This window comes from Scyliorhinus torazame, chromosome 12, assembly GCF_047496885.1.
Source record: "Scyliorhinus torazame isolate Kashiwa2021f chromosome 12, sScyTor2.1, whole genome shotgun sequence".
NCBI classification, from domain to species: Eukaryota; Metazoa; Chordata; class Chondrichthyes; order Carcharhiniformes; family Scyliorhinidae; genus Scyliorhinus; species Scyliorhinus torazame.
This window is the reverse complement of record NC_092718.1, coordinates 204,343,898-204,366,893: the sequence shown is the minus strand read 5'-3', so window position 1 is coordinate 204,366,893 and position 22,996 is coordinate 204,343,898. Positions and strand designations below refer to the sequence as shown.

Here is a 22,996-nt window from a genome sequence, read left to right as displayed (position 1 = left end):
GGACAATTTTGCATGGCCAATCCACCTAACCTGCACATCTATGTCCTTGCACCTGGCAATTACTTTGCTGGCTATTTCCCTGTTTCTGTCCTTGCCTTCCTTGCGCGGGCTTTTTCGTTTTCTTAGATTTGCAGTGCACCAGGATCCTAATGCAGTTTTTCAGGTACTCTGGTAATTACTGAATGAAGGTGAAGTGCTTCCTTGCAGGTGGGAGAAGAGAATTGAGGAGAGGAATAAAAATTTGCATCCATCACTCAACACTTTCTAGCTAGGTTCAAGACATCATTACTGATGACCTGTGAACAAAGCATCTGCACACTTAGTCTGGTGATGAGGTGGAATTAAGGTCACAGTGCTGGAACGCTAACCCTTCCCTCCACAAATGCTGGCTGACCTGCTGAGTATTTCCAACATTTTATATTTTTACTTTAAATTTCCAGCATTCAATATTTTACGTTTGGAATAACAATGCCTCTTTGTAGAATCCCTACAGTGCAGAAGGAGGCCATTCAACCCATCGAGTCTGCAACAACCCTCCGAAAGAGCACCCCACCGAGGCCAACTCCCCCGTCCTATCCCCGCAACTCTGAAACCCAACCTAACCACATCTTTGAACACTTTAAGGGGAAATTTAGCATGGTCAGTTAACCTAACCTGCACATCTTTGGACTGGGGAGAAAACCGGAGCACCTGGAGGAAACCCAAGTAGACGCGAGGAGAATGTGCAAACTCCATACACTCCCATTCTGTGCTCCCTCCTAAAGCGAGGAACAACCTGAGCAGCTGGGCTACAAAGAGGGTGGAGAGGGAATGCAAGAGTTCAGTCCGAGTGGCGAGAAACAGCGAGAACAATTGGACTGTAACGAGCATGTGCAGTGCAGAAGGAGGCCAATCAGCCCATCGAGTGCACCCTACCTAGGCCCACTCCCCTGCCCTATCCCCATAGCCCCACTTAACCATTGGACGCTAACGGGTAATGTAGCATGGCCAATCCACTTAACCTGCCATGTCTTTGGACTGGACTGTGGGAGGAAACCAGTGCACCTGGAGGAAACCCATGCAGACACTGAGAGCATGCAAACTCCACACAGTCACCTGGAGTGAGAATGGAACCCGGGTCTCTGGCGCTGTGAGACAGCAGTGCTAACCACTGTGCACCATGTTGCCCATAGAGCGAGAAGGCAAGAGGTCAGTCCGAGTGTCAAGAAACAGTGCGAACAGCTAGGCTGCAAAATGTGTGGAGAGGGAAGGCAAGAGCTCAGTCCGAGCTAGCGAAACAGCGAGACCAGCCAGGCTACAAAGAATGTAGAGGGAAGGCGAAAGCTCAGTCCGAGCGAATGATGAGTATTAGTAATGTTTATTCATCTTGGTAAGGTTTATTAGGTACCAGTAAGATATAGTAGGCATTGATGGGGTTTATTAGCAGTAAGTGTTATTAGTGTTCGTAATGGGTCTACCAGCATTTATATTGATGATGTCGGCAGCTACTGCCTTAAATGAGAAGGAAATGAGGCTGTGTGCAGTGTAGCAGTGAGCAGGCCAAGTCCCTGCACGTACAGCTGATGTCAAGCGCTGGGATTGCCAGAGTCATGTCCACGGTGCTAAAAACGAGGGTGGCGCCGAGTCCAGAGGTGGTGATTTTTGGAGTGTCGGAAGAACCTGGAGTCCAGGGGGCGAGAGAGGCTGATGTTTTGGCCTTTGCCTCCTTGGAAGCCCGGCGATGGATCTTATTAGCGTGGAGGGACTCTGAGCCCCCGAAATTGGGGGTATGGGTTAGCGACATGGCTGGGTTTCTCAGGCTTGAGTAAATTAAGTTTCCCCCTAAGGAGATCAATGTTAGTGTTCGTTTGGAGGTGGCAGCCGTTAATCGACTTCTTCGGGAAAACAAAACTGTTAGCAGGAGTTTGTTTAGTTTAGTTTAGGCGGGATCAGCGAGACGAGATGGAGGGACTGGGGAATTGTGTGTATAAGATATGTTGGCGGGGTATGGTTGGGACGGGTTACGTACCAAATTATATTTACATTTGTATTTGCATCTTATGTTGTTATAAAACCATAAATGTCACCATAAAATGTTTGTTAAAAAAGAAGCAAAAGTGATATGAGAAGATACTTTCCATGTTGAATGCACTGCCCGAGAATGCGGTGGAGGCAAATATAATTCAAGCGTTCAGAAGGGAATTAAATTGTCTGAAAAGGAAGAATGTGCAGGTTATGAGGAGAAGGCGGGAGAATGGTACTAGGTGTGTTGTTCATTCAGAGAGCTGGTGCAGACGCAGTGGACCAAATGGCTGCCTTCTGCGCCTCAACAATCCTGTGATTCTATAAAGCAAAACAAAATGTGTCATGACAAGATGTAGCAACTAAAATAGCAGGTGTGCTGCTTTAAAGATATGCTTAGTAATTGGAGAATACACCCAGCATCAGGAGGTGTCACATATAGCATAAGAACATTTTCAGCCCATTTATTCACTGTCTAATGCATCAATGTGACACTTCCATTTTGAACATTGGTCCCTTATTGAGGCCCCCAATTTCTCCCAGTATGTTGGCCCACAACCACACAACAGCAAGAACACATATTTACTTAACAAATTGTAAAAACATAGTAAAACAGCCTAAGATGTTTGCTCAAATAAAGTGCATCGTAATTGTTATCTGAAAAAGAAACATTTTCAGGGCTATGGGGGAAAGGTAGGGGAGTGGCACTAGTGAGTGGCTCTTGCAGAGAGCCAGTATTGACCAGGTGGGCAGAATAGTCACCTCCTGGACTCAACCATTCTATAATAAAGGAAGAAAAAGAGGTAGTGAGATGGACAGGTTTTAAGAGAGGGAATTTCCGAGTTTAGAGTTTTGGCAGGGAAAGTTATGACTGCCACTGGTGAAGCTATCAAATCTAGGCTCCTGAAGAAGCATGAATTAGAGGAAGACAGATATCTTGGGAGATTAAGAAGACGACAGAGATGGGGAAATTATTGGATAAAATTTTGAAAGAGAGAATCTATCTCCACTTGGAGAGGCAAGGTTTGATCAGGGATAGTCAGCATGGCTTTGTCAGAGGGAGGTCATGCCGAACAAATTGGATTTGTTTTTGAGAAGGTGACTCGGTGTGTAGATAATCTTTATTATTGTCACAAGTAGGCTTACATTAGGAGGGAAATGCAGTTGATGTAGTTTACATGGATTTCAGCAAAGCCTTTGACAAGGTACCACATGGGAGACTTATAAAAAAGGCAAATGCACATGGGATACATGGTAATGTTACGACACCCTGGGCTGTGTGTGGTCAATTCCAGCTCCACAGGCCCTGGAGTCCCAACCTAAGTGCAATAACCAATAATTCATATATTTTCTGAGATCTTTCACCCTTGACTGCTTCAATGACTTACAGGCAGCAGATTTGTAAGTAAAACTTTATAACTTTATTTATAACCAGAAAAGGGATAAATATATAAAAGCGATAATAGAACAACAGTCTGCTAATCTAATTATTCCCTCCTTTACTGCCCTACCCTCTACCCACAAGCACACGCGCAAGACAGACGCACAGTGGGGAAGGGAAGGATAAAAATAACGGATTTAAATGGGAATGAGAGATGAGTATCTTCGCTGCTGATGTTGTAGTCTCTGTAGTCGGCTATCTTCTCAGGACACGATGTCTTGAAACCCACCGGTTGGATCGGACCTTCTGGTTTGTGCCTTCAACGAGAACCCTCAGGCTGCAGAATTTCCTCTGGGATGTCACTTTTGCTTGACTGACCTTCACCAGACTGGTCTCAGTCTCACTGAGATAATATTAGAATTCTCTGCCTGAGAATTTAAAAGATAATTTTCCGTTCACGCCGCCTCTCGACTGCTGGCCTGCTCTTTCAGCAAGTCAGAACTAACTGTAGTGGAGAGATGGAGAAAAAGGGTCTTTTCTTCAAGACCTTTAGAGATCTCAGGAGAGATATCAACCTGGGCTTTCCTCAGCCTTTCGAACAGGGGTTATGCTTTCACAGGCGACCTACAGAGAGAGAGACTGCTTGCAGACTTTTAATCAGAAATTAAACTTTCATAGGCTGACTGGTGAGAGTTTTAATCATCAGACCTCACCAAACCTGTGTCCCCCGCTCTCCTGAGTCAAAACGGGTATGAACTCAAAATTGAGTCTGCCTTCTTCTTCCAGAAACTTCTGAAGCACTCTACTAATCAAAATCGAAAGCCACACAAGTCCAGGGATTCCAAACGAGTTGATTGGCCAAGTCCATCAAAATGTGACATCACTGGACCATGCCAAATAGTGCACTGTACCAGGGGGAGTCCTTGGACCAGTCCAAATAACACATTAGACTGGGTTAGTTCAGTTTAAAAGTACACTCTGCAGCATTGTAGCAGCCAGCATAATAGAACATAAAAGGGATTACATAGGAAAGCAAGATTTAAGCAGGGAAAGGAAGGTTTAAACATGAGGATGCTTACAGTAATTTGATTAGGTGGATTCAAAACTGGTTTAGCTGCAGGAGACAGAGGGTGATGACAGACGGCTGCTTTAGTGACTGGAAGCCAGTGCCCAGTGGTATACCACAGGGATCTGTGCTGGGTCCCCTATTATTTGTCATTGATATAAACAACATAGATGACTATGAGGGGAGGATCAGTAAGTTTGCAGGTGACACAAAGATTGACCGGGTGGTTAACAGTGAGGTTGCCTACCTTTGATTAGAGGAAGATTATAGATGGATAGGTCAAATGGGCAGAAAAGTGGCAGATGGAATTTAACCTTGAAAAGTGTGAGGTGATGCTCTTTGGAAGGAGAAACTTGACAAGGAAGTGTTCAATGAACGACATGACATTCGGAAGTTCCAAGGAACAAAGGGACCTTGGAGTGTTTGTCCATAGATCACTGAAGACAGGAGGACAGGTTAATAGGGTGGTGAAAAAGGCATATGGGACACTAGCCTTTATCAATCGAGGCATGGATTACAAAAGCAGGGAGGCCATGTTGGAGTTGCAAACAACTTTGGTGAGGGCACAGATGGAATACTGTATGCAATTCTAGTCGTCACATTACAGGAAGGATATGATTGCACTAGAGGGGGTGCAGAGGAGATTTAGCAGATGTTGCCTGGGATGGAACATTTTAAGTTATGAAGAGAGGTTGGATAGACTTGGGTTGTTTTAGACTAAGGGGTGACCTGATAGAGGTGCATGAGATTATGAGGGGCATGTACAGGGTGGATTGGGAGCAGCTGTTCCCCTTAGTTGAAGGATCAGTCACGAGGTGGCACGAGTTCAAGGTTAAGGGACAGCAGGTTTAGAAGGGTATGTGAGGAAAAACCTTTTTAGCCGAGGGTGGAGACGGTCTGGAATGCACTGCCTGGGAGGGTGATAGAGATGGGTTGGATCATATCCTTTAAAAAGTACCTGGATGAGCACTTGGCACGCCAATTGCTGGCAAATGGGATTAGGTAGGTAGGTCAGGTGTCGGTGCAAACTCGATGGGCCGAATTGCCACTTCCACACTATATTTTCTGTGATTCTGATCTGCTTTTGTCGAATGGATTTCAACCTGTATCCCACTATGTTTATATAGTGCCTTTGATGATCTTCCATTCTCTGGAGATTTGTACCCCGAAGGTATCCATGAAGATGTCCTCGGGACCCCATGGAAGGACTGCATGTCAATTGCCACAAAGTTTCCATTTCCATAGGACAATTGCCTTTAAGATGTGCAGGTTAAGTGGATTGGCCATGCTAAATTGCCACTTAGTGTCCAAAAGGTCAGGTGGGGGTTACTGGGTCACGGGGATAGGGTGGAGGCGAGGGCTTAAGTAGGGTGCTCTTTCAAAGGGCCGGTGCAAACTCGATAGGCTGAATGGCCTCCTGCACTGTAAAATAATTCTATGAACTCTTCAAAACTGAGTTGAAGTTGGAGACTTCAGATGATTCTGACTCACTTAGCAGAATAGATACCCATGAAAACTTAGAAGGGTTAAAACTAGTTCTAACTCCTGGGTAACTGTAGTACTGACTCCCAAACCCCCTCTGGAACCCTGAACTACCACCTCCACATCCCCGACTACCTCCCCAACCCCCGACTTCTCCTATCCTCTACTGGGATATGTCAGCTAGTGTTGTTAAAAGGGGGCATGGCTTTGTTTCTCCCAGTGATCCTACACTGCATTGAAGGACTCGGGAGCAAGTATGCTCCACATGTCACATCAGACCCAGGCTGGACCTTTGGGCAAGAGATATGGAACTTCAGTTTAAGGTAAGTAATAATGAATGAAGTGGCAATCCGATGATGATTCAACCCAATATAGTACATCCCAAGATGCTCCACAGGAGAGATTACCAAACAAAATCTGACACAGAACCACTGATCGAGAGATACTGGGTCAAGTGACCAAAAATTTACTCAAGGAGCGTCTTAAACAAGAGAAAGGCAGCAACGTTCAGTAAGGGAATTCTAGAACTCAGCTCCTTGGTTGCTGAATGCACGCTGACCAGTTGTGGGGTGATGCGTCATAGGCGATAACTAGAAAAGCACAGAGGTGCCTGAGAAGGAAGTTGGGGGAAAATCTAGGCCATCAGGAATTTGAAACCTAGCAACTGATGTGAATCCAGTCCATCTCAATCTTACTGGTTTATTAAAAGTTTTTAGTGTCTTGGTATGTTTACCTGCATTCAAGCTGTTTGTATTTATTACTTTTACATCTGTCCTTTTAAAAGATTTTGTGGGCTTAGAGGTTTGGAAAGGCTGCTGCATCATTGGATGAATTCTAAATCAGAACACAAAGAAATTCAACTGCCGTGGCTCCACAATCTGCAATTTCATGCTTTGGCCTCTCTGTTCGATGCTTCCAGACCCGCTGAGATTTTCCAGCATTTTCTCTTTCGTCCCTCTCCTTCAAGATCCTTTATAAAGCCCATTGTCTGTATCAAGATTTTGCTCATTCTTCCAAATTGCTCCCCGTCTCAGCTTCAATGTTCCTTTCTTTTTGCCTCAGTGAACAGCGTTGACATTTTTCTATTCTAAAGCCACCATAGAAATAGGACCGTAATAAAGAGGACAGGGCAGAGTTTGAAAAAATTAGATGAAAATTGGGGACTTTGGAGTGGAAGGGGGAAGCAGTAAGGGTCTCATGCAGGCTCAGTTAATGTCAGCTATGCTTTTGTAAATGTGAACTTCATGAGACAATAGAGCTCGTGGAAACTACTGCTAATATTAATATGGTGATTGAATTTGGGCCTCGGGAAGTTTTCGTAAATGGAGGTTCTGTGATTTCGATGGTTTTCTAATATTCAAGCACTCTGAAATCTTTACTTCTGTACTCCATTTCTAGCACTTCTGACCACACCTAAAATTATGTTATACCAAAACCTAAATAATTTCTTCATTTATCATTGAGCTCTTTTTAATTTAAAAAAAAACAACTTTAAATGTGTACATCTGTAGCAATTTAATTCCAGTATTAATATCTCTATTTCTTTCAATAATTGGTCTAAGGCAGCCTATGCACAATCATTTAAAATAGCATTCTATCTCAATGGAATAATTTTTCATTTGTTTTAGCATTTTGTTCTGTTGTAGGAGTTATAAGGGTAATTACTAACATTACACAAAATGAAGGCATTGTTCACTGGAACACTCTGATGACATTAAAAATACATAAAGAACTTGTTCTACTGAATGACGCAGATCTTGGCATTCAACAAGGCTTCACACATGCACATTGGCAATGGTCAGTTCCTGTGTACTGATGGTGAAGACTGAACTGTATTATGTGACCGTGGGTTCTCCCTTCTTCTCGGAGCTTGCATTAGTGAAGCTATTCTCCCGTTGTCTGAATTATCCTAGTCCATAACAATTTGTTTTCAGTGTCCTTATGATAGATGTGTTTTTTTGTGTAATTTGTGTAATTTGTTACTTTTGGTGATGACTATCTCCTTTTTAGTTCAGTAGCAGGATTGTTGTTGAAGTGGCCAACATAGATAGCAAAATGATTTATCCCTGTGTACACAAGGTGCAATATTTTCATTAACTTAATAGTATAAAATAAACTGATTATTTAAGTTTTTTTCAGCATTTATTAGGAAAAAGTGTAATGGAGGATTAGACTAGATTCATTTTTCCCAACTTGCATTTTCTCATTTGGACTAAAATAAATATGGATTAAATTATGGTGGTGTTCGACAACTTTGTGCAGTGCACAGTGGGGGTTTTATTATTGTTGCCTATAGGTTTTGACGTTTTAAAATTTAAAAACAACTTGCAAAATAATTAAGTGTTGGTAAACTTACGCTCTCACTGTGGCTGTTCCTTAGTGAAGTGCAGATACCATCTCCTAATGGGGAGAGTACATGTTGCTGACTTAAGTTTAAGTGTCCTTCATACATAATTAAGGAATATTTATGTGACCATGCAATCAAGTTAAAATAGATGCAATTAGGCTAAAAATGCTCATTTTAGTTCATTGACAATTACGTACATGATCATGCAATGAGGTATTAAACCGATGGTGGGTTTTAAAGATTTTGGTCAGTATGTCAAGCCTCCTTTGATATTTTGCTCAGTGTTTTTTCCTCCTGGAAATATGATGAACGCTTAATATTTTAGATTCATATGTGTTAATGAAAGACTTATGCTGGGGGACTTAGCTCTCAGGGATTGGGCAAAGACTTCCCAAATGCACTCTATTTAAAATCTTTGATATTATCTTAGAAAAGAGCCTTCGCCCTCTCTGCTCAATAAGTATAAGAATTTGGGACGTCATGTGGCTCAGTGGTTTGCACTGGGACTGCGGCACTGAGAACCCGGGTTTGAATCCCAGCTCTGGGTCACTGTCCATGTGGAATTTGCACATTCTCCCTATGTCTGCCTGGGTGTCACCCCCACAACCCAAAGATGTGCAGGTTAGGTGGATTGGCCACGCTAAATTGGCTCTGAATTGGAGGAAAAATAATTGGGTACTCTAAATTTATTTTAAAAAAATTATATTTAAAAAAAAAAAATCAAGTATAAAAATTTTCAAGGCCTAGTGTTTAGACCCAGTGCTGCCTGTCCATCGGTAGTTATATTTTAAATGGATGCCATAATTTTACAAATAATAAATTCCAATTATCATTCAGGTTGTTCGGTTGGGCTTCCTCCAAGGTAATTCTCTGAATGTTTTCTCTTTTTTTTGCAGTCCCAGCCACAAGTCCTGTTGCAACCCCATCACCAAGCAGGAACAATGCACTCCTGGAAGCTGCAGGACCGAGCAATGTGGCAATCAATGCCATCTCTGCCAACATGGACTCCTTTGCACGTGGCAGAACTGCAGTTCTCAGCCAACAGCCGATTCTTATGGAAGCTGCTCATTTTGGAGACTTGGGTAAAGTTATAATTTGTTAATTTGAACCCTTGATGTACAGGGCAATAATAATCAACAATGGACATCCTTAGATAAGGCTAGAAAGGCTGCACGTGATCGTCTGAAGTGTCTGTTCTATTATTGTATCATTGAGTGTTATAGTTGCTAAAGCTGTAATAAGTGATAGCCCCAACACTGTAAATGTTTAAAAACCTGCGATAAAATGGTTTGGCAATTGGGAGTCCATAGTAGAAAGATAGACATTCTTCTGTTGCCATGGAATTAAATTATAAATTTGATTTTTATATTTGTTCAACTGAGGATGATGAGGAATGAGGATTAAATATTAAAGTAACAATGTAGAATGAGCGAAATCCCATCAGTGTTTGAAAGCATTTCAAACTCTTTTGAAATAAGAGTTAATGTCATTTTTGTATTCATAGATCTTCTGGATCTGAGTTGGGTGACTGCACCGCTACTATCCCATTATAATCTTAGCACATTTCCAAGTTGCCACCTTGACTTTATCAATGTGAAATTACTATTGTGTGCGGCTGCCTTCCAGCCTATTGGATTTCTATTGTACAACATTAAGTGGGAAGACTTCCAATAAATGTCTGGTTAGCGTTCATATCCAGTTTGGTATGTGTCTAAACGTCCACAAACTATTATCACAGACCTCAAGTTAAAGTTGTTTCCTCCTTGTGTTTGTCTTCAGAACTTGTAGTAAATTTTCAGTAGCACTTCTGAGTTTGCAGTGAGTATTGGCTGGATCAGTTTGCGGTGCTACCGTTGTTCTGTGCACTGAAAGATGATGTCTGGCGGCTGTGCTTTCAGAAGCCTATGCCTGAAATTCTGGAGTTGTATCAGTGAACCTCACCACCACCCTACCTTCCTCTCTTCCTTTAAAACACTCCTTTTACCAAGTTTTTGGATGCCTGTCCTAAATGTCCTTCCATGGCCTCTTCTCAAATTTTGATTGGTAATGCAATTGGTGTTTAAGTAACCGTTCTTTTTTAATGCCTATGAATCCGAGATTAAGATTTTGTAAACCTATACACAGCAGTAAGCAGATTTTTGGGGGTTACAATGACTTTACAGTCAACACACAATGCCAGTGATCCTACTATATTCTCTCAACATTACGGAGTTGAACCTGGAATACCCCTCTAACGACTTGGTCCTAGTTAGGGGCAGTTTTCATTTATTATCAGTGGTAACCTCCAGCTCAGAACTGCCTTTATTGCTTCATTTTAGCTCCTACAAAAGACCAGTGGTGACCGTGAAGTTCCTTTGAAAGCAGCAATGTTTTCTGTGATATTTGACAAGATCAGCACTCGGTTGGAATAGTGGAACTTATTTTAGATGTTATGTAACTTGATGGGAAGAGCTTGTGCTTATTATTTGAAGTAGGTTGTGGAATTTTCACAGAGCCAATGTTCTGCAGTTGGTGTATTGGAGTCCAGGATTTCAGCTTGACCTTGTAAACGATGGTTTGTGTGCCCATTTGGGGTTTTGCTTCAAAGGACCAGGTGAATGGGAGTTGAGGGGTGGTTCGCCGAAGTGGTGGAATATTTCTGGAAATGTGGGTGACCAAGGGGAAAAAAATAGGATGGCGTGACAATCGAGGGTGGAAAATGGAAGAACAGAGTGATGGTGATGCTACGCAGACCATGGTCTGGATGAGCTTGTTTGTGGTCAGTATTGCATTTACATAGGCAATCAGAATCTTTTTTAATTGCAATCTCTGTCTTTGCAGTTGTTCTAATTTAATGTTGTCAGCATATTTGAAAATATTACATTTTAGTTTCAACATACAGGCTATTGAATGTAGACTATAAACAAGCAGAGTCCAAGGATCACTCCTGCCTCTGTAATGATACATCATGTATTTTTTCTCTTATTAAAAATAAGAGAGTAACCCATTCAGACCTGTTGTGTATCTTTTTTTTCAGCTAACTACTCGCCCAGTACCATGTTTTAGCCCAGAGCAGTAGAGTATGAGATTTAGAGCAAAGATTGGTTGAGCATCTTTTTGGCTTTCGTCTGCCGCAGCTGAATTTATTTCAGGCTACGGAAAAACTGATCGAGACACTTTCATTGTTAATGTTGGTGGTTTCTGCGACATTTCAGCTTTTGAAAATGTGCAGCCATCTTTGTATAACCTTAACATTGAATGTTTGGAAATGGAATTGGGGAGAAATAGAGAATCAAGTACGTTTTTTGGGGGGGTCAGTGTGTTACAGTGCGTGCACATAATCGAATTGCTGAAATAGGATTTGCTACTCGAGTCGATTCAAGCTTGAAGCAGGTCTTTTGAAGATCATGGAAGTTGTTTGGGTCACGTGGCAAAATGCAAATTTGAGCTGCTTGATAAACAATTATCTGACTTTCTAATTTCATATGCAGCCCATTTTAAAAATGATTTAACAATTTTATACTTTGCAGCTGTGTTAATTTCTAGAAATCACTGGTTTGGTTTCCATGTGTGCTGCTGGAAATTCTGCAGTAAATTTAGTTCAAGAATTGTGTAGGGTGTAAGCCATGTGAGAAATATTAATATTGAATGAAACATTTTTGAGAAAGATGAGACCTGTGGCTCTAAATCCAGAGGCATAACATGCTGTAGCAGATTTATTTTGCAAAAAAAATGATTTATTTGTAAAATATCTGAAAGAACTTTACAAACATTTTAAAATGGTCATCGGAGAGCAATAATATTCAAGTTTTCTGCATAGACCATGTTGCGGTCTGAGGTGCTTCAGTACAATCAAAAGAACGTTGCAGGCATTTTTAAATGGTCATTACAAAAAGTGCAATGGTTTTAAAAAAAATTTTTTAAATTTAGGGAACCCAGTTATTTTTTTCCAATTAAGGGGCAATTTAGAGTGGCCAATCCACCTACCCTGCACATCTTTTGGGTTGTGGGGGTGAAACCCACGCAATCACGGGGAGAATGTGCAAACTCCACACGGACAGTGACCCCGAGTTGGGATCGAACCTGAGACCTCGGCGCCATGAGGCAGCAGTGCTAACCCACTGTGCGATCGTGCTGCCCCAAGTGCAATGGCTTTTCAGTTGTCCACATGGATCATGCTGCTCAATACAATTGTGAATGAACCACAGAAATGATACAGCACAGAAGAGGCCATTCAGCCCATCTTGTCCATGTTGACCCAAAGACACCCAGGTTCCCTTTCTAATCCCATTGTGCTGCACATGGCCCATAGCCCTGCCGCTCACAGCACTTAAGGTACAGGTCCAGGTACTTCTAAAAATATTTTACCCCACCACCAACTCGGGCAACAAATTCCAGACCCCCACCACCCTCTGTGTAAAAAGGTTCCCCCTCATGTCCCCTCCAATCCTTCTGCCACCTAGCTTGAATCCGTGACCCCTAGTTTTTGAACTCTCTCCCAAGGGAAACAGGTTCCTCTTGACTCCTCTATCTCTACCCCTCACAATTTTGTATGCCTCAATCATGTCACCCCTCAACCTTCTCTGTTCCAAGGAAAACAACTCCAACCCGTCCAATCTCTGCTCGAAGCTACAATTCTCCAGCCCTGGCAACATTCTTGTAAATCTCCTCTGCACCCTCTCCAGAGCAATTACATCCTTCCAGTAATGTGACCAGAACTGCACACAACACTCCAGTTGTGGCTTCACTAGTGTCTTATACAGTTCCATCATTATATCCTGACTTTTGTATTCTATACCTCTGCCAATGAAGGAGAGCATTCCATATGCCTTCTTTACAACCTTATCTACCGGTACTGCTACCTTAAGGGACTTGTGCTCTTGTATGTCAAGATCTCTCACTTCATCTACCTCTTTCAGTATATTCCAATTTATTGTGTATTTCCTTTTACTGTTTGAGCCTCGCTAAATGCATTTACCTCACACTTAGCAGAGATGAACTCATCTGCCACTTTCCTGCCCACTCCACCAACCCATCTATATCATTTTGGAGATTACAGCTATCCTGTACACTATCCAATTTACGGCCGATTTTTGATACATGATGCATGTAATATTCACTGTATACATTAATGTGAGTCATATGGCCTGAGAGGTTCTATACAATTTCTAGCCATTTGATGCACTGTGGTTGAAATGTCTTAGACAGCAACCTTTCCCCATTGCGCTTCTGTGGCAGCTACCCCAAGTTTTAGCGCATCCCTCAACCTGTAGTTCTGGGCTTTGGAATTTGCAACACTAGGTCAGGGCCAAGTCTTTGCACTGGACAACCACCATATTTTGAGCAGACCAAAGAGCGTCTTTCACCCAGTTGATTATCCTCCAGTAGAAGCTGATGTTTGTCTCGGTGTGCATCCCTGGGAACAGCCCGTAGAGCACAGAGTCCTGCGTCACAGAGCTGCTCGGGATGAACCTCCACAAAAACCACCATCTCTCTCTGGACCTTCTTTGTGAAGACATATTCCACCCGGAGGTGGACAGCGATCTCTTCCCTACCACATCACCTGGAGGGCAACTTGTGGACAGGGAGAGACTCCGGGCACGTCGGAAGGATCTTGCCACCAGCCAAGCTGCATTTTGATGTTGTGTAAGGGTCCTTCCTGTTTGTTCCCTGTTTATTCCCTTATATTCCCTTTCTTTTATTTTTGCCATTACATTTTTGATCCATGGATGATTAATGGACATCTCACTTTAAGGCAAGAAGCCTGTATCATTAATTCAAGTGGAAAGAATCCGGAAGGCTGTGCTAATTTAAACTGGAGATTGCAGACTGGCCAGCATCAGTGACAGAGAGATGGGTTGGGACTTGGTTTGATTGATTGGCTGGTGGCCAATGATTGGGCCCAGAGGGCTGTGCTCTGCCCGGTAATAGGTGGTGATTGGATATTATTCCACTGGAATGCTTTTCAGAGTCCTGAGGTTCCAGTTTGGTTTCAGATTTGATCCTGGCAGCCCGGTGAAGAGATCCAACTAACCCCCCCCCCCACACACACACACACACACACACACACACAGAGTAATTGTGTTTAATCTTACAAACATGGTTACTATACCTGGAGGCTGTGCTGTTTATGGGCATCATGTCAAACAATCCGGCATAAAAGGATTTGCTGATCCTCAAGATGTCAGATTGCGATGGCTTTACTGAGCCATCTTCTCCCTTCAGGCTGCTGATTTCAGAGCTCCATCTGTGCACCTTTTAGAAGAAGAAACGCAAGCACAAATCATCCTGCTCCACAGAGTGGATTCTGGACTGGAAGATGATCTAGGTGGCCTCTGAGGTGAAGCGCGAGGTTTGCTCGTTCTTCACCTTCCAGAGACTTTCCTTGACATTGACCTCCATCGACTGCAGCGAGAGCAGATTTTACATTTTTTCTGGAGTTGGGACATTTCCCTCATCTCCCTCTTGTCTTCTGTACACCTATGAGGATGAAAAACCTCTTGCTGTTCTCTCTAATTGCTTCCCACCCGTGTGCCAGGGTCTCCGAGCGGTTTCATGGTTCTCCAAATTTTTGTAATCCCTTTTGAGCTCCTACATGATCTCTGGGGTCCACAGTTTCACATTCAGCATCCATGTCCCCTTACCAACCCTCTGGTCCTCTTGTGACAGTCAGCCAGTGGGAGGCAGTGGTCAGAGAAGAGCACCGGGGTTCTTGACATCAGTGGAGCTAACCGTGAATGCTGAGGACATAAACAGGAAGGCAATCCTGCAAAGGACACATCTGTCTTATCGCAACCAGATATACCTATGCTGCGCCTAAACAGCAGAGTTGCTGAAGACGTCGTAGAGCTTGGCATCTTTTGCCTTTCCTTCAGGATTCTGGATATGGCATCCAGTTTGCTGTCGGCCTTAGAATCATAGAATCCCCACAGTACCGAAAGAGGCCATTTGGCCCATCGAGTCTGCACCGACCATTTGAAAGGCCACCCTACCTAGGCCCAAACCCCTGCCCTGTAACCTCATCTGAAGGGACAATTTAACATGTCCAACCCACCTAACCTGCACATCTTGGGACTGTGGGAGGAAACAGGAGCACCCGGAGGAAACCCAAGCAGATCCAGGGAGAAAGTGCAAACTCCGCACAGTGTAAATCCCACACAGACAGTCACCCAAGGTGGGAATCAAACCCAGGTCCCTGGCGCTGTGAGGTTGCCATGCTAACCACTGTGCCACCGTGTTGCCCTTGCTGGATTGCCCAGCCGCATCGATGATGCCGTTGAAGTCACCGCCCAGAATGACGGGCCTGGACGCTGCCAGCAGCAGTGAGAACTGCTAAATGATGGCCAACTGCTCGCTGTTTTGAAGCAAGGCATGCTTCCCCCATGAGGGGGTGGGGGGAGGGGAGGCGCATGCAAGGAGCAAGCCTTGGATTGTTCTCTGTTGAAGAAGTGTCTCACTCTTTCCCCTTCTCCTTGTCTCCCTCTGTGTCCTCCTTTGTCCCATTCTGCTCATGGAGATTTCTTTTTTTTAAAGATGTTTTTATTAAAGCTTTCTCCAACCAACGCTTTTACATAACAAAAATAAATGAAAATTATTGAACAAAAACAAGGTGGGTGTTGTCTTTATACAAAACAAAAATACACATCATATCAACAATTTCCCCCACCTGAGTGCCCCCCCGCCCCCCCATGATGCTGCTGCTGTTGACACTTTACTGCTTCCCTGGAAAGTCAAGGAAAGGTTGCCACCGCCAGGAGGACCCTCTCAAGGCGAACTTTATTCGCTCCAGGCTGAGGAACACCGCCATATTGCTAACCCAGGTCTCCACACTCGAGGGTTTCAAGTCCCCCCACATTAACAAGACCGTCTCCGGGCTACCAGGGAAACAAAGGCCAACAACTCGGCCTCTTTCGCTTCCTGCGCTCCCGGATCCTCTGACACCCCAAAGATCGCTATTGTTGGACTCGCCTTCACCCGTGTGCCCAAAATCCTGGACATAGCCCTCGCAAAGCCCTGCCAGAATTCTTTAAGCGCTGGGCATGCCCAAAACATATGGGCATGGTTCGCCGGACTCCCTGCACATCTCGCGCACCTGTCCTCCACCCCAAAGAACTTACTCATTCTCGCCGTCGTCATGGCTCCTGGAGATTTCTATGGGTGGAAGTTTGCAAGTCTCCTTGGGCGGTAGTCACAACGGCCTTTCCTTCTGCTTGCTCCTCCTTGGCTTTCACTGCCTGTGCATAAGTGAGGAAACATTTGGGGCAGGTCTTGTAGAGATGGCCTTTTCTACCACACAGATTGCAATACGTAGTCTGCTTGCAGTCCTTTGTCTGATGCCTTTTCTGCTTGCAATTTCTGCAGATGGCGACACTGCAGCTGGCCGCCACATGATCAGATTTTCTGCCAGAGCGACAAGCTTTGGGCTGCCCAGTGTAGATAAGGTAGCCACGACTTTCCCCGATAGAGAAGAAGGGTGGAGGATTGCTGCATCACCATTTGTCTTGTCACCTTGACCTGCTGTTGCTGGTCCAGATCCCAAAGGTGTTTTTGACCTCTGTGCAATTCCCAACCGCGTCGACGTCCTGGCAAGGTAGGTAAGCGTATCGATGACTGGAACCATGGGGGTTGTAGAGGTGCACAGTCTCCACAAGGTCCCGTTGTGACAGTAAAGTGGGGCTCTGCTTTGAAGATTCTCAGCTGAGGCAGATCTCTCTTCTCCTCGAACACCTTCTAGAATTTCATGCAGGTAGCAACGTACGTTAAAGGTCACATCATCAAGTATCCAGTGCTGGGGAAGACCTGCAGACAGTAGACATCTTCAGCTTCAAATCCATGGGAATCGAGAAGGATTCTCTAAATGAAGAAGGCAGGGTCAATGGGTGTACCTTTACTGTCTTTCACCTCCGCCTACCCTCTGATTTAGGGTTTGACAGATTGCAGCCATCACCTCTTTAAATTCCTGATGTTGGGTCCTGGAGTCCCATCGAGCGGAACAAATAACCACTGAAGATCTTCCAACACCCAAGAGCAAAATGCCAAAACCTTTGTCGAAATCCCCCAGTAAAGTAAGTGAAAAACATAAAAACCAACAAACAGTTGCACAAAATATAATAAACATACAGATTACAGGCAATAAGGGAGCAGATATTCTGTCTTCCCTGCCAGGTAGCTGTAGAAATTATTTTAAGTAATTCCAGTAATTTATTTATCGAAAGTAGTGCAGAAGGCTCCACAACCAGAAGAAGTTTTTGTACAGTAATATTTGGAAAATTGCATGTAATTTTCTCTAGTTATACAACATCAGCATCAGCAGCAAGGTATGTTATGCACTGACAATGAACAAAATTTAATCCAAAAGTGCAAATGGGTTATATATGAAGAAGCTAGTAGAATTCAAAATGCAGATTTCTTTGGCTAGATTTTTATTTATATTACCTCTTAAATGCAGTATCAAATATTCTTATGACTCCCTTCTCGAAATAATATTTAATACATTTTGAATTATGTCGCAGATCATGGCGGGTCTAACTTTATGGAATCACGGAAATGACTACAGGATGGACATGCTGAATAATGTATATTCTAATGTTAAATTGATATCTCCGAGGTTTTTTTGTTCTTATTGCCCTTGGGAATTCCAGAGCAATTTTGGAGATTTCTGATGTGTGTATCTAATTTCCTCAGAAGCTGACACAATTCAGTTGAAATTCACGGCATTCCAATTTCTGCATATTTGGAGGGAGTTTCATGGCGGGCCAAGCAAATGTGTCATTTCATACCTTTACCCAGTTATATCTGACATTGTGTATAACTTGTGAATGCTCAAGTACCTTGTAACAGTACATTTAGAGTTAACTGGCAGCATTTTTCCTCCATTTGTGTCGCATTCTCTGCATTTCTAAAAGACACACTTTATGCTTCGTTACAAGCAGCTGTTTGCATAGCTGATGTATGTGTACCTTTTACAATGGGAGGTGCAGGTAGACAGCTGTTTGCAGTGAAGTATGCAGTGAGGCCCGTGGAAGGTCAGACATTGAAAAATTACTGGATGAAAGTTGCTGTCTGGGCCTACAATTTAAAAAAAATGACATCATGGGTTGTAAATGGATTCGCCACATTTGGTGCTTTGGGACATGTGCAACCTGCATTTTTGCACTTTTCCCAAGGGTTCAGCTGAGTTTGGTAATCTGCAATGCGGCAGGTATACAGCATATCCTACCAGTGCATGATACAATAGCATAATGCTAACAGGAGCATCCTATAAGTACTGCATTAAAAAAAAGTTGGCTTTACCTCTAATATATGTATAATTGGTTAATTCCACCCTGGATAGTGTCAGCTGTACCATAGCTAACAATTGATTAGAACCATTTCAGAGATAGGTAAGCGTGTTATTTTTCAACAGGTTTGGAACAATATTGACTATTAATAAAATTATAACTCAACGTACATGTTGAAGTAGATATATTTTCCTCCTGTGGTGTGCTCTGGTTTCTTGGTGCAAATATGCCATTGTACTGAATAAAAAGAATCCATCCTATTTTTCATGTTTTTGTTTTTGAACAGGTCATTCCTGCCTGAATTATAAAGCTGAAGAGACTAACTCCAGACTCTCAAAGACTCTTGAACAAGTCCTGCAGGACAGCACTGCTCTCCCGTACATCATCCAGTTCATGGAGATGCAAGGAGTTGGACATTTAGTTAAATTCTGGTTGGAAGCAGAAAGTTTCCGCTCCACAAGCTGGTCTCGCATCAGAGCCCACAGCCTGAACACAGTAAAACACAGCTCTCTAGCGGAACCTGCTTCCCCTGCAAACAGACATTGTGATGTTGATGCGCCGGTATCGTGTGACTCCAGTTTGTCTTCTGACCTGGAGGCGAAGGACAATCTGGTTTCTAGCGGGGACAAACTTAATGTCCCAGACCCCATGGGCCTGGACTGCGTTGGGCGAAATAAAAGGTCTCCGAACCACTCATTAAATCAGGATGGCAGTGATCTAAATCCATTGCTTGTCGGGCCATCAAGAACAGTAACTATTCATACAGAGGCCGCCAGTCAAGAATCTCTAAAACCTGTATTGAAAGGACATGAACACCAAACAGGGCTGAAAGGCTTATCAGGCAAACTGATGAAAAGTAAGCCTGGTTTCTATAATTTTTCTTCAAAGATAATCACCATTTCCTCTTCTGTGATGTGTTCTTTCTGTAATATTAGAAATTACTATGTTGTTGGCATTGAGGGGCTCCCTAAATCATTGCTGGCTGGATATAATTAACTGGAATATGGACAAAGAATGATTAACATTCAAAGTAAAATGCCCTCCCCCAATGGTTTAATGAGTTGATCCACAAGTAACTGAGCAGACAAAACTGGCATCCCAATTTCCATTCCTGGTCTCTGCTAGGTTGGTAATGAGAAAGAAAACCATCTTAATTTTTAGGAATGCTCTTTTTGGGGGTGAAATGTTGGTCTTCTACAGGGGCAGGGATCTGCATTTCAATGTGAAAGAACCTACTGATAATTTAGTGCCAGTGGCACACATCACGTTGTCTACAATTTTCTCCTTTGCAAAGTAAAATGAATATTTTGAAATTAACCCCCCATTTTGTCATTTGAGTAAGATGCGATCCTGTTGATTTCGAATGAAGAACTCTTAAAATGGGCTTGAGTTTGAGGCTCCCATGATTTAAGCTTCCTTATGGAGCAAATACAAAGTGGTGAATGTATTTTTGTAACAATCTGTATGCAATGGCTTGCTCCAGTTCAAACTATCCAGATTACTTTACAAAGAATGAAGTATAATTCTGGTATCACGCTGTATGAACAAGTTGTCAGCATCACCATTTTGTCAGGAGGTGGGGTTCAGTCTTGTTGCCAGAATTCATACCCATAATCCTGAATTGGCACTCCCCTGCAGCAATGAGAGTGCTGTGCCGTTGGCGGTCCTGTCCTTTGGATGAGTAATTAAACCATTGTCCAATGTCCCTGGTCAGTTGATCCTACGACGCTGTTTGAAGAAGAGCAATAAGTTCTCTGGAATACAACATTCCTCACTCTGTCAAGACTATCGGAAGAGCTTGGAGTTTTTATAATGATTTACCAGAGTTTCTTCCTCAGCCAGCACCACAGCACCACTGAAAATTGATCAGCTGATAACTAAGTTGCTGGTATTGAGAAGCTGATACATTTACCTTTTCTATAAGTCACTTAATTTGGAAGTAATTTGTTCAGTGATACGATTTAGACAATTTAGCAATATCAAATGGTACTCTTACAAATACAGATATTGTGATTTTTTTTTTTTGTGTTCTGTTCTCTACTTTATTTGTTGTTGTGCCAGGTAAACTCTTGCTGACCAACGTCCTGCCCCCCCCCAGCCTCCAACATAAGCATTTGGTAAAATTAGAATTTAAAAGTCAAAGTTCCAGTGCAAAAGTTATAACTCGTGGCATAGATATTGTGATCATAACTTCAAATTATTCAATAAATTCAGTACAATCTTCAGGCAGAAACCCCTAAGTTGAGCAAGTACTTATATTCTGACAGTCGGCATGTTCTGCACTTGAAGAATTCAGTGTTTGGATATGTAGGGAACCTGATCATTAATGTTGAACCCATTGAGAAAGCAGAATTTGACAAGTTGGAAGTATATACTCAATATTTCAATCCCTTTCTGTACTTGTTGAATAAAGGTAAATTTTTCTTCCTAATGTTATCCCTCTGAAAATGTAATTATTTTTAACTTCAATTCTTCAAAACGATGTAAGCTCCTGTTTTAAATACATGCTCAGCTTTGTGCATGCAGTAATTCAATTTCATTTGGTGTCTTTTAAAATTACTGCAGATTTTACTGGAAGACCACAGACTTTTGTTATAGCAAATTTCAGGACTCTCCAATTTTCAAACTTATGCGAATTCCGGGAGTGTTCAAACTCTATGCATCCTCTCCTTTTCCTCCCTCTGCCCCTCAATTTTCACCCCTCCCCTGCAAAAAGTATTTGCTAATAGAATGCTATGTGCTCGTCTACAACAGCGTTTATTTGTGTTTTGGATTCTGAGAGGGACTTGCTTAAGGGAATGACCCAAGGCAGGTTTGCTGTGCCCTCAGTTAATAAAGCACAATAGTTAAGAGACTTCATATTTATATTCTTAAATTCTCCAAACACAAAATAGGATCAATAAAACACTCTTCCATTTCCTGCACAGATTTTGATACCTATCACCATGATCTTGTCAGAGACAGATTTGGAGGAATGGGGGAATTGCTTTATACATTGATATATGAAGCATATTAAATTATTACCTAAGCCGTAGTGTAAGGTATGTTGTGCGTTATCACTTGCAAACCTCCGATCTCACATGAAGCTAAACTTTAAATCTCTCAATTTGTACAAATGCGTTGCATTCCCTTCACCCCCAGTTTGCTGGTTAACGGGAGTACCCGGAAAAAGGACTTTTTAAAAAAGCCTATTGAATCTAGCAACGTTCATTTTTTCACATAAACACTGTGCCACAATTAATGTTCAATACACATCTTCTGATTTTACAACAAGACAGCCAGGTCCAAATAATATAAAATTACTTTGAGAATAGAGAAAGAAAAATGTGTCCATAACAGCAGATTCCACACCCTCAGCAATAAACTTCAATCATAGCTTTTACAACATTTCCTTTAAAATAATTTGTTCTGGCAGTTTATTTTGGGAAGTATGCTGAACATTTGGCAGTAAGTGCTCTTGTGCCTAGTGTACTAAGTTGCTGTTTCTGCAGCGATTGCATAGTACTACTAATGAGATTCAGTTCACACAAGATGCATAGCAACTGGTGCGCACTTATGACCCACGGTACAAAATTAATTTTCCATGGTGTGGCATTTAATAAAAAGAACTTGCTGATCAATAGGTTTTCCATTTTCTTCAAATTATAATAAAATTTCAATCACCATAATTAACAGGCTTGTTGGGGAGAGGGGGGGGGGAAATGTTGCAATGCATTTGTAATGCACCCAAGGGTTTTACTATGAACCGTTAAATTCATGATTGTTTTCCCTTTTGCAGGTATAGAACGTGATGCAGTTAATATATTTACTAAATACATTTCACCAGATGCTTCCAGACCAATTTCAATTATAGAAGCAATGAGAAATGACATAGTAGGTAAGTAACAGACTGAATTGCTCTTTCGAATGGGGAGGTGGTGTGGGATTAGCTGGCCTTCAAATGTAAAGGGGATTTAATCTATAATGCTAGTTAAGCAAATAGAAGTGTGATAATAAACTATATTTTACATACCGTTAGCTTTCCTACTATGATCATTCTTCTTTCAAATGGCATTCAGAACTTCCTGGGCCATTATTCCATGTGGATTGATAGCCTTTCAGTATTTCACCGTTGTGACCATACCGCATGTGAACATAGTTATTGAGTGTTGGGTATTCTGGAGGACTTCACAGATGAGGTGAATCCAATCCAGGTGTTTCCTGGAGATATGCTGGTGCTCGATAGAAATAGCTCATTGGATAGGTGGTACTAAACTGCTGGATGTCATTTTGGTGACAGTCTCTCTTTGTCTATTTACCCAATAATCTTAAAAGGGGAGTTACTTGTACCATACCTGCATCATTCAGTTCTCCTGTACTACTGTTGCATGCGTTAGAATTTATGGTTGGCGGTACTTTAGTGAGAATAAGCAGTTGCTGTTTAACTCCCCCCTTTTCGTGAAGTCAATCAGTGACATGAT

The 22,996-nt window shown here is 42.5% G+C and overlaps 1 protein-coding gene across 4 annotated transcripts in view; it reads left to right on the top strand.

Annotated features, from left to right (window-relative positions):
* Window positions 1–22,996, top strand: part of akap10 (A kinase (PRKA) anchor protein 10) — a 110,926-nt gene that overhangs the window by 39,392 nt on the left and 48,538 nt on the right. For all 4 annotated transcript variants that reach the window (XR_011933704.1, XM_072469742.1, XM_072469741.1 and 1 more), the window contains 3 exons: window positions 9,174–9,359; window positions 18,823–19,392; window positions 22,315–22,413. Coding sequence is in view for 3 of the 4 variants with exons in the window: in XM_072469742.1 (XP_072325843.1) it covers window positions 9,174–9,359; window positions 18,823–19,392; window positions 22,315–22,413 (855 nt within the window). In the remaining variant the exon portion in view is untranslated. The remainder of the gene's footprint in view (window positions 1–9,173; window positions 9,360–18,822; window positions 19,393–22,314; window positions 22,414–22,996) is intronic.